General features: G+C 51.6%; 1 protein-coding gene across 3 annotated transcripts in view; it reads right to left on the bottom strand.

Annotated features, from left to right (window-relative positions):
* Positions 1 to 1,006: 1,006 nt before the first annotated feature.
* Positions 1,007 to 13,531, bottom strand: part of Lrsam1 (leucine rich repeat and sterile alpha motif containing 1) — a 55,907-nt gene continuing 43,382 nt past the window's right edge. For all 3 annotated transcript variants that reach the window (XM_045161158.1, XM_045161164.1, XM_045161150.1), the window contains 6 exons: positions 13,316 to 13,411; positions 7,536 to 7,634; positions 5,192 to 5,323; positions 4,023 to 4,104; positions 3,300 to 3,445; positions 1,007 to 1,653 (listed from right to left, as the gene is read on the bottom strand). In XM_045161158.1, the coding sequence (XP_045017093.1) occupies positions 1,528 to 1,653; positions 3,300 to 3,445; positions 4,023 to 4,104; positions 5,192 to 5,323; positions 7,536 to 7,634; positions 13,316 to 13,411 (681 nt within the window). In that variant the 3' untranslated portion in view covers positions 1,007 to 1,527. The remainder of the gene's footprint in view (positions 1,654 to 3,299; positions 3,446 to 4,022; positions 4,105 to 5,191; positions 5,324 to 7,535; positions 7,635 to 13,315; positions 13,412 to 13,531) is intronic.

The following is a 13,531-nucleotide window of genomic DNA, read 5'->3' on the forward strand; positions in this document are numbered from 1 at the left end:
CTCATGGTGGCCTAGGTCTTGGGCCTGATCCTCCCTCACTTGGCAGGGCTGAGGTATAAGATGGATGTGGGGCCATGCATTCAGTGTTTGGCACTTAAGCTTGGCAGGTTTCTAACCTTGAGTAGGCTCGTTGGCTAGGAAGAGTGACAAAAATCCTTGCTCCCTGGGCCCCAGGGAGATCCACAAAACTGCTCCTCCACCAAGTGGCCTGGCCTGCCTAGGCTTCAGTCTTCCCTACTTGGCTAAGCTGAGCCCAGGAGAATGATGTAGGGGAGGGAGCCATCAGAAGTCTCCAGGGAGAAGATGGGAAGAACAGTAACTCCTGCCCTGCACAACGGGTCTCCACCATGAAGGCCATTCAGCCAGTCCTGCTCAGCACTGCAGGACAGAAGATGGTCATAGAGGGGCTGTGCTCTGAGGACCTGTCCCCAGAGTCCAGTGATTGCACCTAGCACCTCCTGGTGACTGTTAGTGTAAGTCAGGGCTCTACCCTATCTCATACTGGACGTGAAGGCCTGTCTGCAGAAGGGCTAGGAGCACTGAGCATGCCAGAGGCAGAGCTTGGGTGCCCTGAGCAGGCATCTCTGGTCCAAAGTCAATGCTGCTCTGGGCTCCAGTCAGTCTGCTAGAAGACAGGTCACGAGTGTGCCTGCCTCCTAGAATTCTGGGAGAGGACTGGCGGGGGAGTCAGAATGCTTCCTTGCTCCACACTTGGCACTGCCAGTCACATCGGGGTGGTCAGCTCCAGGCTCTAGCCCCTTTCAGGATAATGACTGCAGGGACACAACTTGGCCCACAGAGCACGCACCCATGAATAAAGAAAGGTGTGGCCTGCAAGGAGAGGGTTGCTTTGGGGTCGTTTCCTTTGGGGTACACCTCTACCTTCCCCTCTTTGGCCCAGGTGCTACAGCTCTGGCCCTTTTCCCCAGAAGAGCTGTGCTCTCCTTGGGCACAGCCCCTTCTGTCCCTCCCAGGGCTCCCCCAGGATGCAGGGGCGACTCAGGAGGGAGCTCCCAGATCGGTTTATTGATTAATGCTCCTGCTTTGGGTGGTGCTGCCTACGTGGGCTGAGGGTGCTGATGTGGAGGACGGGTAGGCAGAGAGCAGCAGAGTGGGGCTGGGGGCACAGTCTGGCATAGCCCACGCCCTGGCGGGGAGGTCCCTCATCTCATGCCAGGACGGCTGGGCGCACTCCATGGATGAGGCCACGTCCAGGAGGAGCCAACAGCTGGGGGTGGAGCCATGGCTTGGCTAGGTCAGATTCCTTGGCCCCAGTGATGGCGAGGTCTCCTGTGCCTACACCACAAAGGCCTTACTCAGCGCTGGAGGAGTTGCTCCCTCTCCCATCCAGAACTCAAACCAGCTATGCCACAGACTGGGCATGCCCTGCCTGCCTGCTTGAAGCTCAAGGCAGAGGGTGGCAGGTAGTGGGAAAAGGCCCAGGATGGCCTCATCCTAGCCTCGGTGTAGCAGGGGTGAGTGGGAACCTCGGGCTTGCGGTGGAGGTGGTGCCGAAGGCAGTTGCATTCAGCTGCTGTGGTAGATCCGAAGGCGCTGGGCGATCTCCTGGCGGCAGAGTGGGCATGTGCGCAGTGGCTGGCAGCATTGCTGGCAGCAGCAGACGTGGCCGCAGGTGAGGAAGACCATCTGGGCCTGTGGAGACAGCAGCAGCAGTGGCTGATGGCCTGGCACTCCCTGAGGACACGACCAAGTCCCATCCCATATGCCATGGGGTGTGAAAACCTTTTGTTTGTAGCTTTGTGCTTGTTTTTCTATGCTTTGCAGATAGCGTGTGTGAACATGCATATATAAACACACACACACATACGTATCTCCACAATCCTCAACCCTTTCCTCTAGTGCTGCGGGGCAACCAGTGCTTCACCCATGCTACACAAGTGCTCTACCACTGAGGCTGTGCTCACAGTAAATACGGACTTGGTGTGTGTGTTCATCCTTTGTGTGAGGGCAGACCCACGTAGGTCACGGTGTGTGTGACCACGGGAAAACTTTCGGGGGCTGTTCTTCACCTTCCATCTCTCTTGCTGTTCACCCCATTTATTCGCCAGACAAGCTGTCGCACAAGCTTCTCAAAGATTTCCCCTGTCTCCACCTCCCTCTCCCTGTAGGTGTGCTGGGGTTCCAGATGCCCGCCACAGTGACTGGCGTTTACCCCATGGCTTCTGGGGATGCAAACACGGGTACTCATGTCTGTGCAGCAAGGGCGCCATCTACGGAGGCATCTTTGCTGCTGCTGTTGTTGTGTTGAGACAGGCTCTCGGGCATCCTGGCTGGCCTCAGACTCCTAGCCAAGGATGACCTTGAATGCCTGGTCCTTCTGCTTGCCCCTCCCTAGGGCTGGGATGACATACGAGTGCCACCATGCCTGACTCCTAGCCCTGTTTACAATATATATTTTTGGTGGTGGTGGTGGTGTGTACACACCCACCTAGCCCTGAACACCTGGTCTAACATGATTCCAACCTTCCTCTTGGTAGGCAGGTGTTCTGAGAAAAACATTAAGGATGTGCTCCAAACCATTCAAAGCCACCTGGCATAGTAAGCAAGTGGGAGACACCTGCAGGGCTGGAGGGCAGGGGCTTGGCTGTTCCTTCCAAACTCCAGCATCGCAGCCCCGGGTCACCGAAGGGCCAGGAGCCATCCAGCTGCCACCCCAACTACTTCTCTCTGTGTTTGTTTTCTTTTTTCCTTGAGACAGGGTCTTACTATATATAGCTCAGGCTGGCTTGGGACTCACAGGGTCCTCCTGACACCACCTCTTGAATGCTGGGGTCTTGGGCATGTGCCATACGGCCACTTCACAGCTGCTTTTCTCGGGGGGGTCCCAGGGTGGAGGAGAGGGAGGATCTGTACTTTAAACACTGCTATGTTGTTTTTTATTTGTTTGCTTTTGTTTTGCAACAAGTGCTAATTTTGTAGCAAGTTAAAAAAGCTTTGGCAGAGAAAACCGTGTTTTTGGTATTTTATGACATGGGAAAATTTCCCTAATAGAGTTAATAAATTGAGGGGAAAAAAAAATCTGTCTTGTGAAGAACAAAAGGTCCAGAAAATGATGTTAGCATGGCTTATATCTGGGTCATGGGACTTGGGTCATCTTGGTTTCCTGTTTTGGGCTTCGCTGTGTTTCCCCACAGTCTAATGAACCCAGTATACTTATGTAACCAGAGAAGGCATTTAGAAGCGATCCGAGTGTCTGGAGGGGCCGAGGCGGCGGTGGGTGGGGAGGGTGGTCCGGGTCCGGCTCCACACTCCGCTCTGGCCCTGTTTGCTCTACTTACCTCCCGTTCCAGGCACACAACACACTCCGAGGCTGGTGTCTCCAGTTCTGCCGGGGGAGCCGACGGCCTCACTGCCTCGGGAGGCTCCTGGGGAGCCGTGGGCAGTACCGGGGCCCCGAGAGCCTCCTCCTTGGGTGGTTTCAGCTCTAAGAGAACCAGAGGGACAGAGTGATCCAAGGGCTCACCCCAGATGATGCTAATTCTTAGGGGCTCCCCTGGCCTTCAGGTCCCTGAGTGATGGGGGGAGGGGCTCTGATCCCTATCTGTGAAATGACAGTGAAGTCTCTGCCTGGTGATCTCATGACACTGGCACCTTGCCAGTGCACGAGGCTGGCAGCATGGCCATAGCTTGTTAATAGGGGCATCTATTCCAGAATGTTCAGGGGATCCTTCAGAGCCACTCTGCGGCAGGCTGGGCACTCTCAGAAATGAGAGGTGTGAGGCTCCCAGGGGGGACATCACTTGCCCAGGGCCACGTGGCCATCTGGTGGGGGAGACGCAGGACAGGCCCTTGGCGAGGGCTGAGCTTCACCAGGGTTAGTGGGAGTCGAGATGACAGCAGAAGGGGGAAACCCTTTCTCTCCCCCTTCCCGCCCCAGCAGAGCCCCTACTGTACCCGATGCTGTGTCCTGGAGCCAGCAGCCCCTAGGTATCGACCTCAGCCCCCACATACAGCTGGCCTCTGCTCGGGAGAGGCTGTGGCAAGAGCCCCACAGTCTGTACCTGGTTGGACCCTGGCTACATCCAGCAGGTCACGAGCTCTCCGTAGGATCTCATGCTGAAGGCCGGCTTCAGAGACGCCCACCTGTGACAGGGTAGAGAGCAGATGGGGGACAGCTCTAAAGCACTGAGCTGCCACAAGTGTCCAGGCCTACAGGATTGCGTCACCCCACGCCCCCCACCTCTGACACCAGTGGCAACATGGGAGCCTGTGCCTCAGGGTCGACATGAGGCACGGCAGCGACACGGCTGTGAAGGTGGCCAGTTCAGGCCAGTGCGCAACAACCAGTGTGGCAGGGGAGAAAGTGAGCTCCTCAAAGGAGTAACACTGATGGTTTACCATGCTTTGGGTGTCAAGGACTGCCTGGAATGTGTCACCTGCACAGCCCAGGACTCCTCTGCCACTGTGGTAAAGTGAGGCTGGAGACAGACCACTGAGAATGAACTGCTGAGTCACACGGTTCCTTGGCCCCAGAGCTCGGGTGGTCTGGCCCTGGACATTGCAGTGCCACATGTCTGCATCTGTCCTCAGCGAGTGCATGAGGGCAGAGACTCTGTGCCAACCCCCAGGCCTGCTAGGGACCTCCCTCATCTGGTCCTCCATAGAGTGGGAGGAATGCCTCCTTCTGGGGGCTGTTGAGAGGACTCACTGGGCTGGTGTGTGAGATGTGCTCAGAACCAAGGCATGCAGGTGCCAGTAAGGGACACTGTCAGAATCACAATCGACTTTAGTGTGAGTGGATGAATTCTGTATAAGGAGCTCAGTCTGTGCCAGGAACGGAACTGGGCCTTGGGCAGGGCTGTGGTTAGGACTTGTACCTCCACAGCTCAGTCTGAGGCTGGACCGGAAAACCTCCAGGCACCTGGGTTGGCTCCACAGGTGATGATCGGAGAAGGAGGTCTTAGGGCAGCAGAATCTAAATGCTTGGCTTTCTTAGCTAGATGGCAGGCTGAGCCTCTTACAAAGGGGGCTGTGGACAGAGTGAGCAGCAGTGTTGGCCACCAGATGTAAGGAGGCCCTGAGCCATTTGATCTGGACAGATCTTACCTCACCACAAATGGCATGAAAAAACAAAACAACAACAACAACAACAAAAATAACAGCAAAACCATGTCAACAACCCTTGGCCTGGTCTGCTTCCCTGACCACCCCCAGGACTGTGGCTGCCCACCTTGGCCAGGTCCTCAGGGCTCATGCGGCTCAGCATGTCCAGCGAGATGCGGTGGTGGGCGAAGATGGGCAGGTAGTGCTCGGCTGACAGCTCCACCAGGAGGCCTACCAGCCGGTGCTCCATGCCTTCTTCCTGCAGCCCGGCCCGTGAGGGAGGCCAAGGGCGCCAGCGTGGAAGGAAAGAAAACCCCGTCATTTACAAGCAGCAGCAAAGGGTCTCGCCATGCAAGCGCAGAGCGCGTCCTCGGCAGTTTCCCCACAGGAAGGCGTGTGTAAGCAAACAAAGACCCACACACAAAGGGGTTTGCCATCCGAGTAGTAAGCCTGAACACACTCAGCCACCTTACTGTCTGCCAAGAGGGAACTGCCCAAAGCGGCCAGGGTTCAGCCACATCCTGGATGCTACACGGGTGTCTGAAAATGACAAGAGTGCTAGAGACATGGACTGGGGGCTGTTAGTAGTTTTGAACAAAAAGCAAGTTATCAGAATGGTATGTGTAGAAGAACTTAAATTTTTTTATTAAAAAAAAATTGACGTCTGCTGTTGTCTGGCTAAATGTATAAACTATGCTTATCAAACTGCCCAGTAAGCACTTCTGTTAATGTTCACACCCTTATATTAATGCTACTCTCACTTTTGGTAGAGAATCTTCTCTTTTCAGATGGCAGTGACCTGAGGACGACTTAGGATGTATCATGGTGCTGGAAGGAAGTGACCGCAGTGCTCAGTACTGCAATATCTCTATCACACCTTCCAAGGCTCAGGGTCTAATGCAGAAGAGGTGGCGGAAAGAATTTAAGAGCCAAAGGAAGGGCAGGACTCCATACAACATGCTCCCTCCAACACAAAATGGCCTGGATATCCATGGCCTCACAGTGCCTGACACTACCTGCTTAAGACCATCATAAGAGGAGGAAAAGGGCTGGAGAGATGGCTTAGCGGTTAAGCGCTTGCCTGTGAAGCCTAAGGACCCCGGTTCGAGGCTCGGTTCCCCAGGTCCCACGTTAGCCAGATGCACAAGGGGGCGCACGCGTCTGGAGTTCGTTTGCAGGGGCTGGAAGCCCTGGCGCGCCCATTCTCTCTCTCTCCTCTATCTGTCTTTCTCTCTGTGTCTGTCGCTCTCAAATAAATAAATAAAAAATTTATAAAAAAAAAATAAAATAAGAGGAGGAAAAGATCATGACATCAAAAGTAAAAGAGAGACTCATTGAGATGGGGAGGGGGTATGATGGAGAGTGGAGTTTCAAAGGGGAAAGTGGGGGGAGGGAGGTTATTACCATGGGGTATTTTTTATAATCATGGAAGTTGTTAATAAAAAAATTGTAAAATAAAATAAAATAAAATAATAAAAAATTGAGCTGGCATGATGGTTTAGTAGTTAAGACACTTGCCTGAGAAGCCTAAGGACCCAGGTTTGATTCCCCACTACCCATGTAAGCCAGATGCATGCATCAGGAATTTGTTTGCAGTAGCTGGGAGCCCTGGCGCTTCCATTCTTTCTATCTGTTTCTCTTTAATAAATAAATGACATTAAAAAAAAATTTAGCTGGGCATGGTGGCACATGACTTTAATGCCAGCACTTGGGAAGCTGAGGTAGGAGGACTGCTATGAGTTTGAAGCCAGCCTGAGACTACATAGTGAAGTCTAGGTGAGCCTAGGCTAGAGCGAGACCCTACCCTGAAAGTCCAAAAAAAATTTAAGCCAGATATGACGACACATGCCTATAACATATTCCTGGCACTCAGGAAGCTGAGGCAGGAGGATGGTGAGTTCAACGTCAGCCTGGGTTACATAGCAAGACCTTGTCTCAAAAATAAAACAAAGGCTAGGTGTGGGGGTCAGTAAGACCGTTAATTCTAGCATTTGGGAAGCCGAGGAAGGAGGATCACTGTGAGTTTGAGGACAGCGTAAGACTTAGTGAATTCCAGCTCAGCTTGGCTGGAGTGAAGCCCTACCTTGAAAAACCAAACCAAACAACAAAAACAAAATAAATTAAAAAAAAAAAAAAGTGTGTGTGGCATGGGGATATAACTCAGTGGCAGAGCACTTACCTACCAGTGCCAGCATCTAAATAAATAAATAGGGTATGTGTGTGTGTGTGTGTGCGCGCGCGCATGCACATGTATGTGCATGCAGAGGAAGGGACGAGAGCTTGCCGCTGTCTGTCCACGGAGCAATGACGGGTACACTGGTTTTCTCATCACCAAAGTAAATACTCCCTCAGTCTATTCTTTCCCTGGCACAATGGGGTCAGAGTCGGGGGTGGTTAGTAGCAAGGACCAACTGAGATACCTCTGGAAGGAGCCCCACTGTGCAAAGGCTGGATGATCCCAAGGGCCTTACCTGCAGCCTCAAGGACAGAGGCTTCTGGTTCAAAAGCCGCTGGTACTGGATGAGCCAGTAGTTTTCCTGCTTGGTTTCGCTTTTGGCTTCTAACTCCGTCTGCCCAGAACACAAGCAGGCACATTAACTACCAATCAGTAAACAAAGGCCAACAGATGACATTGGTCTGCTGTGTTCCTTTGAGTAGTTGAGCAAGGACTTTCCCACCCACCTATTGTCCTTTGCTTTAAAACACCATGTGGCCAGGTGGTGGTAGGAGGATCAGCATGAGTTTGAGGCCACCCTGAGACTACATAGAGAATTCCAGGTCAACCCAGGCTACAGAGAGACCCTACCTCAAAACTAAACAAAACAAAAAGCAAACAAAGAAAAAGAAAGAAAACAAAAAACAAGCCACTGTGTGAAGACCAGAAGCTTTGCTGTGCCCAGTGGCACAATGTGGCAAGGGATCCTGATCCTGGCTCCTGTGCCTGGTCCCATACCCTACCACTGCCTCTGAAAGGGCTCCCCTCTTAAGAGTCTGCTTGTGCTGGGCGTGGCGGCGCACGCCTTTAATCCCAGTACTTGGGAGGCAGAGGTAGGAGGATCGCCATGAGTTTGAGGTCACCCTGTGACTACACAGTGAATTTCAGGTCAGCATGGACTAGAATGAGACCCTACCTTGAAAAAAAAGGGGGGGGGGCTGGAGAGATGGCTTAGTGGTTAAGGCGTTTGCCTGCAAAGCCAAAGGACCTTGGTTTGATTCCCCACGACCCACATAAGCCAGATGAATAAGGGTGCATATGCGTCTGGAGTTTGTTTGCAGTGGCTGGAGGATGCACCTATTCTTTCTCCTTCTCTGCCTGTCTCTCTCAAATAAATAAATAAAAATGAAGTAAAAAAAAAAATAAAGTCTGCTTGTGGGACAGTAAGGCCTCATGCTGCCATCTCTGTCCCCCACAAAAGCAGGTTTGTCTCTGGGATGCCAGGTAGGAGGCTACTGGATCCTGAGGTCTTCTGTGGGAGAAGGCTGAAGAGTTATGAACGTCAGTGAGGCCCTCATGATGCCACTTGGGCAGTGTTCACGAAGTGCCACAGCGGCGCTGTGTGCAGGGTGCTGCGGGCCACGCTGGGCAGTGCACTGAAAGATGCCATTTTATTCTTTTCCCGACTCTGTGAAGGACAGTCTACCTCCCACATGAGAAAATCAAGGCTCAAGGGATAAGTAACTGAGTAATTGGCCCAGGGTCATGGCAGGATCCAGACCAAGCCTGCGTCACTCTGTAGCCTGAGGTTTTTCTTTCTTTTCTCTGCTTAAGATATGTATCCCAGGCTGGCCTTATGTGGTTGAGGATGACCTTAAGCTTGTGATTCTCTTGCCTTCGCCTTGCAAATGTGCCACCATGCCTGGTTTGCGCAGTGCTGGGCTGGATCTCAAGGGCCTCCTGCATGCTAGGCAAGCGCTCTACCAGCGGAGTCAACAGCCCCAGTCAAGCCTGGGTTTTGAACAGTAGCAGCACAAGCATCTTCCAGTGCTTGTGGGAGACTTCCCCTGTTTCCTTCCCTTTCCTTAAAAAAAAATTGTTTTTTTGAGGTAGGGTCTCACTCTAGCCCAGGCTGACCTGGAATTCACTATGGAGTCTCAGGGTGGCCTCAAACTCAGCATTCCTCCTACCCCTGTCTCCTGAGTGCTGGGATTAAAGGCGTACGCCACCCAGCCTTTAAAAAAAAATGTGGGATTGGAGAGATGGTTCAGCTATTAAGGCACTTGCCTGTGAAGCATAGGGACCCAGGTTCGATCCTCCAGGTCCCACATAAGCCAGATGCACATGGTGGCACATGCATCTGGAGTTCATTTGCAGTGGCTGGAAGCCCTGGTACGCCCATTCTCTCCCTCTCTCTCTCCCTCTCCCCCCTCCCTCCCTCCCTCTCTCTCTCTCTCTCTCTCTGACTCTAATAAATAAATTAAAAAAAATTTAAAGATATAAAACACAGCCAGGTGTGGTGGCGCACACCTTTAATCCCAGCACTTGGGAGGCAGAGGTAGGAGGATCGCTTTGAGTTCCAGGCCACCCTGAGACTCCAGAGTGAATTCCAGGTCAGCCTGGGCTAGAGTGAGATCCTACCTCGAAAAACAAACAAACAAACAAACAAAAAACCATATAGAATTTAATGTATGTATGTGTGTGTGTCCCTCTATGTCCATGACTCTAGCTGGTCTGCTATGCTGAACTGGTGCATCCTCCCCTAGATCCGTGCCCCTGCTGAGGACAGTGCACAGCTGCTGCCAGCATTGCTGGGTACCATTCACACGGTAGCGCCATGTGGAGGAGATGGTGGCGAGGCATGTGGACGGTGCGCTCTCCAGAAAGAGCTGCTCTCACTCTTCTCAGTTGGCACAGGCCTGGCCTGAGTGGAGCTGTGGGTGTTTGGGGCGTTCACAATGACACAGGACCAACTGTCTCTTTTCAGCCCTGGCTGATGGGTCTGGCCTCCACCTCCACTGGGCAGATAAGGTGCCTGCCTCATCCGGAGGGGGGTTCATAATAAGTGGGGCTCGGCCACTCTCAGATGCAATGGAGTCAAAAAAGTGATTTGGAGCCAGGAGTGGTGGTGCACGCCTTTAAACCAAGCACTCAGAAGGCAGAGGTAGGAGGATCATTGTGAGTTCAAGTCCACTCTAAGACTACATAGTGAATTCTAGGCCAGCCTGGGTTAGAGCAAGACTCTACCTTGGAAAAAAAATAATTTGGAAAAAAAAGCCATTTGGGCATAGGAAGGGTTGAGCCACTCTTACCAAGTTATCAAGTGGCCTACACTGGACTTGGTGAGCCCTGTCCTAGGGGAAACTCAGGGCTTCCCTTAAGTCTGGAGCTCCAGTGACACCAAAGCACTGGATACAGAGGCGAAGATACTGGCAATAATCTACATACTGAGCCTCAGAGGCCTGGCCAGATGCCAGCCTGCCTCAGCGCAGCCATGGAAACAAATGCAGAGGAACATTCTAGTGACATGAATGCAGGCTGGTTATTAAGGAGGATGCACCTATCTCCCCTTGACTTGGTGCTGGGGATGAAACCCAGGGTCTTACACATGCTGGACAAGCACTCTACCACTAAGCTGCATCTCCAGCCCTCTTTTTACTTTTTGAGATAGGGGATTGGTGAGTTGCCCATGCTAGCTTTGAACTTATTCTGTAGCCCAGACAGGCCTTGGATTTGCAACCCAACTGCCTCAGCTTCCCAAGTAGCTAGGATTAGAGGCCTGTTCCATTGTGCCTACCTGGGGTATGCCATTTTGTCTTGACAAGACATATTCCAAATAGCTAGAAATAGGGCTGGAGAGATGGCTTAATGATTAAGTCACTTGCTTGAAAAGCCTAGTGACCCAGTTTGATTCCCCAGTACCTAAGTAGAGCCAGATACACAAAGTGTCATATACATATGGAGTTCATTTTCAGTGGCTAGAGACCATGGCACACCCATTATCTCTCTCTCTATATATGCTTCTTTTTCTTTCTCTCTCAAATTAATAAATAAAATAAGTTAAAATTAGGGCTGGAAGGCTAGCTTAGTGGTTAAGGTGCTTGCCGGCAAAGCCAAATGACCCAGGTTTGATTCCCCAGGACCCACATTAGCCAGATGCACAAGGGGGAGCACGTGTCTGGAGTTTGTTTGCAGTGGCTGGAGGCCCTGGTGTGCCCATTCTCTCTCTTTCTCCCTCTTTCTCTGTCAAATAAATTAATTAAATAAAAATATTTTTAAAAATTGGTGTTTGAGAGATGGCTTGGCACTTAAGGCACTTGCCTGCGAAGCCTAAGGACCCAGGTTTAATTCCCCAGGACCCACATAAGTCAAATGCACAAGGTGGTGCATGCATCTAGACTTAGTTTGCAGTTGGAGACCCTGGTGCCCCCATTCTCTCTCTCTTTTTCTCAAATAAATATTTAAAAATTAAAATAAAAAATAGCTAGAAACAAGTGTACAATGCTAAAACTATATATGAAAACAGTGGAAGCCTGCTGGCCCAGGGTTCCATTCCCTAGCACCCACATAAAGCCATATGCACAAAGTAGTGCATACATCTAGAGTTCGTTTATAGTGGCAGGAGGCCTGGTGTGCCCGTCCACTCTCTCCCCTTCTCTCTGCTTGAAAATAAATTAAAAAAAATATTTTTTAAATTGGCAAGTAAGCGGGTATGATGGCTCACACCTTGAATCCCAGCACTCAGGAAACACAGAGGTAGGAGGATTGCTGTGAGTTCGAGGCCACCCTGAGACTACATAGTGAATTCCAGGTCAGCCTGGGCTAGAGCAAGACCCTACCTTGAAAAACCAACCAACCAACCAACCAACCAACCAACCAACAAAAACCCAACAGTGACAGGAGCTAGAGAGATGGCTTAGTGGTTAAGGAAGGCACTTGCCTGTAAAACCAAATGACCAAAAGGCAATTAGTAACTCTAAAACTCCTTGTACTTCCCATTCTTACTTCAACTAGTACCTATTACTGAAGTAACAAATGTTTTAAAAAGCATGGACAGCAGGGCGTGGTGGCTCACACCTTTAATCCCAGCACGCAGGAGGCAGAGGTAGGTGGTTCGCCATGGGTTTGAGACTACTCTGAGATGGTACAGAGTGAATTCCAGGTCAGCCTGGACTAGAGCAAGACCCTACCTCGAAAAACAAACAAAACAAAACAAAACAAACAAAAGCATGGACAGGAGCTAGGTGACAACTTAGTTGGTAAAATGTTTGCCTCCATAGCATGAGGACCTGAGTTTGATCCCCAGTACTCATTACTCATAAAAATGCCACATATGGGGCTGGAGAGATGGCTTAGAGGTTAAGTGCTTGCCTGTGAAGCCTGAGGACCCTGGTTCGAGGCTCGATTCCCCAGGACCCACGTTAGCCAGATGCAGAAGGGGGCATACACGTCTGGAGTTTGTTTGCAGTGGCTGGAGACCCTGGAGTGCCCATTCTCTCTCTCTCTCTCTCTGCCTCTTTCTCTCTCTGTCGCTCTCAAATAAATAAATAAAAATGAACAAAAGAAAATTTTTAAAAAATGCCACCACATATGGTGGTATGTACTTACATCCCACTGTAGGGAAAGTGGAGGCAGGAGGAGGCCTGGGGCTCACTGGCTACCCAGTCAAATCTAACTGGTGAACTTCAGGCCAATGTGAGACTGTCTCAAAGGAGGGATGGATGGCACTTCTGAGGATGACACCCTAGGTTGCCCCTGGCTTCCACATACAAGCATACACGAAAGAGAGAGAGAGAGAGAGAGAGAGAGAGAGAGAGAGAGAAAGGCAGAAAGAAAGAAGGAAAGAGAGGAAGAGAAAGAAAGAAAGAGGCAAAAAGCACAGGGCTGGAGAGATGGCTCAGCAGTTAAGTGTACTTCCTGCACAAGCATGAAGATCTGAGAGGGCCTGAGACTTCCTGAGTTCAAACCTCCAGATGCCATGTAAAACATCTGGGTGTGGCCTTGTGTGCCTGTAACCCCGGCCCTGCAGGGAGAAGAGACCCAGGCTCCAGAATCAGTGAAAGGAGACTCCGGCTCAAGACAAGACCAGGTGATGGAGTGTGGTTCCACCCCAGCCTCCGTGGGAAAGCCAACCTCCCCCACCTTTGAAGAAGAGTACATCGGCAAACACGTGCGCACACCACACTGCACACGCACACCACACTGCACACGCACACCACACTGCACACGCACACCACACTGCACACGCACACACGGAGCGCCCACACCACACACCACGCGGCTACGTGACGCTGGGTGTCAGGGCCGAGTGCGTACCAGGATGTCCCGGAGCTCTTCCTCCCGTTGCTTCTTTTCTTTGAGCAGCTGCTGGAGCAGGGTGGTGAGCGCCCAGCGCTGCTCGGAGACCATCTCCTGCAACACAAAACCACGCCCAGGCCCACCGTGAGCTCAGCGTAGCTCGACGTAGCCGGGGGTCTTGCTCTCTCAGTTCTGAGCTGGTGGCTCAATTCAGGGCTCTGACCATGCCTCTAG

Source organism: Jaculus jaculus, chromosome 1 (assembly GCF_020740685.1).
Source record: "Jaculus jaculus isolate mJacJac1 chromosome 1, mJacJac1.mat.Y.cur, whole genome shotgun sequence".
In the NCBI taxonomy this organism is placed as follows: domain Eukaryota; kingdom Metazoa; phylum Chordata; class Mammalia; order Rodentia; family Dipodidae; genus Jaculus; species Jaculus jaculus.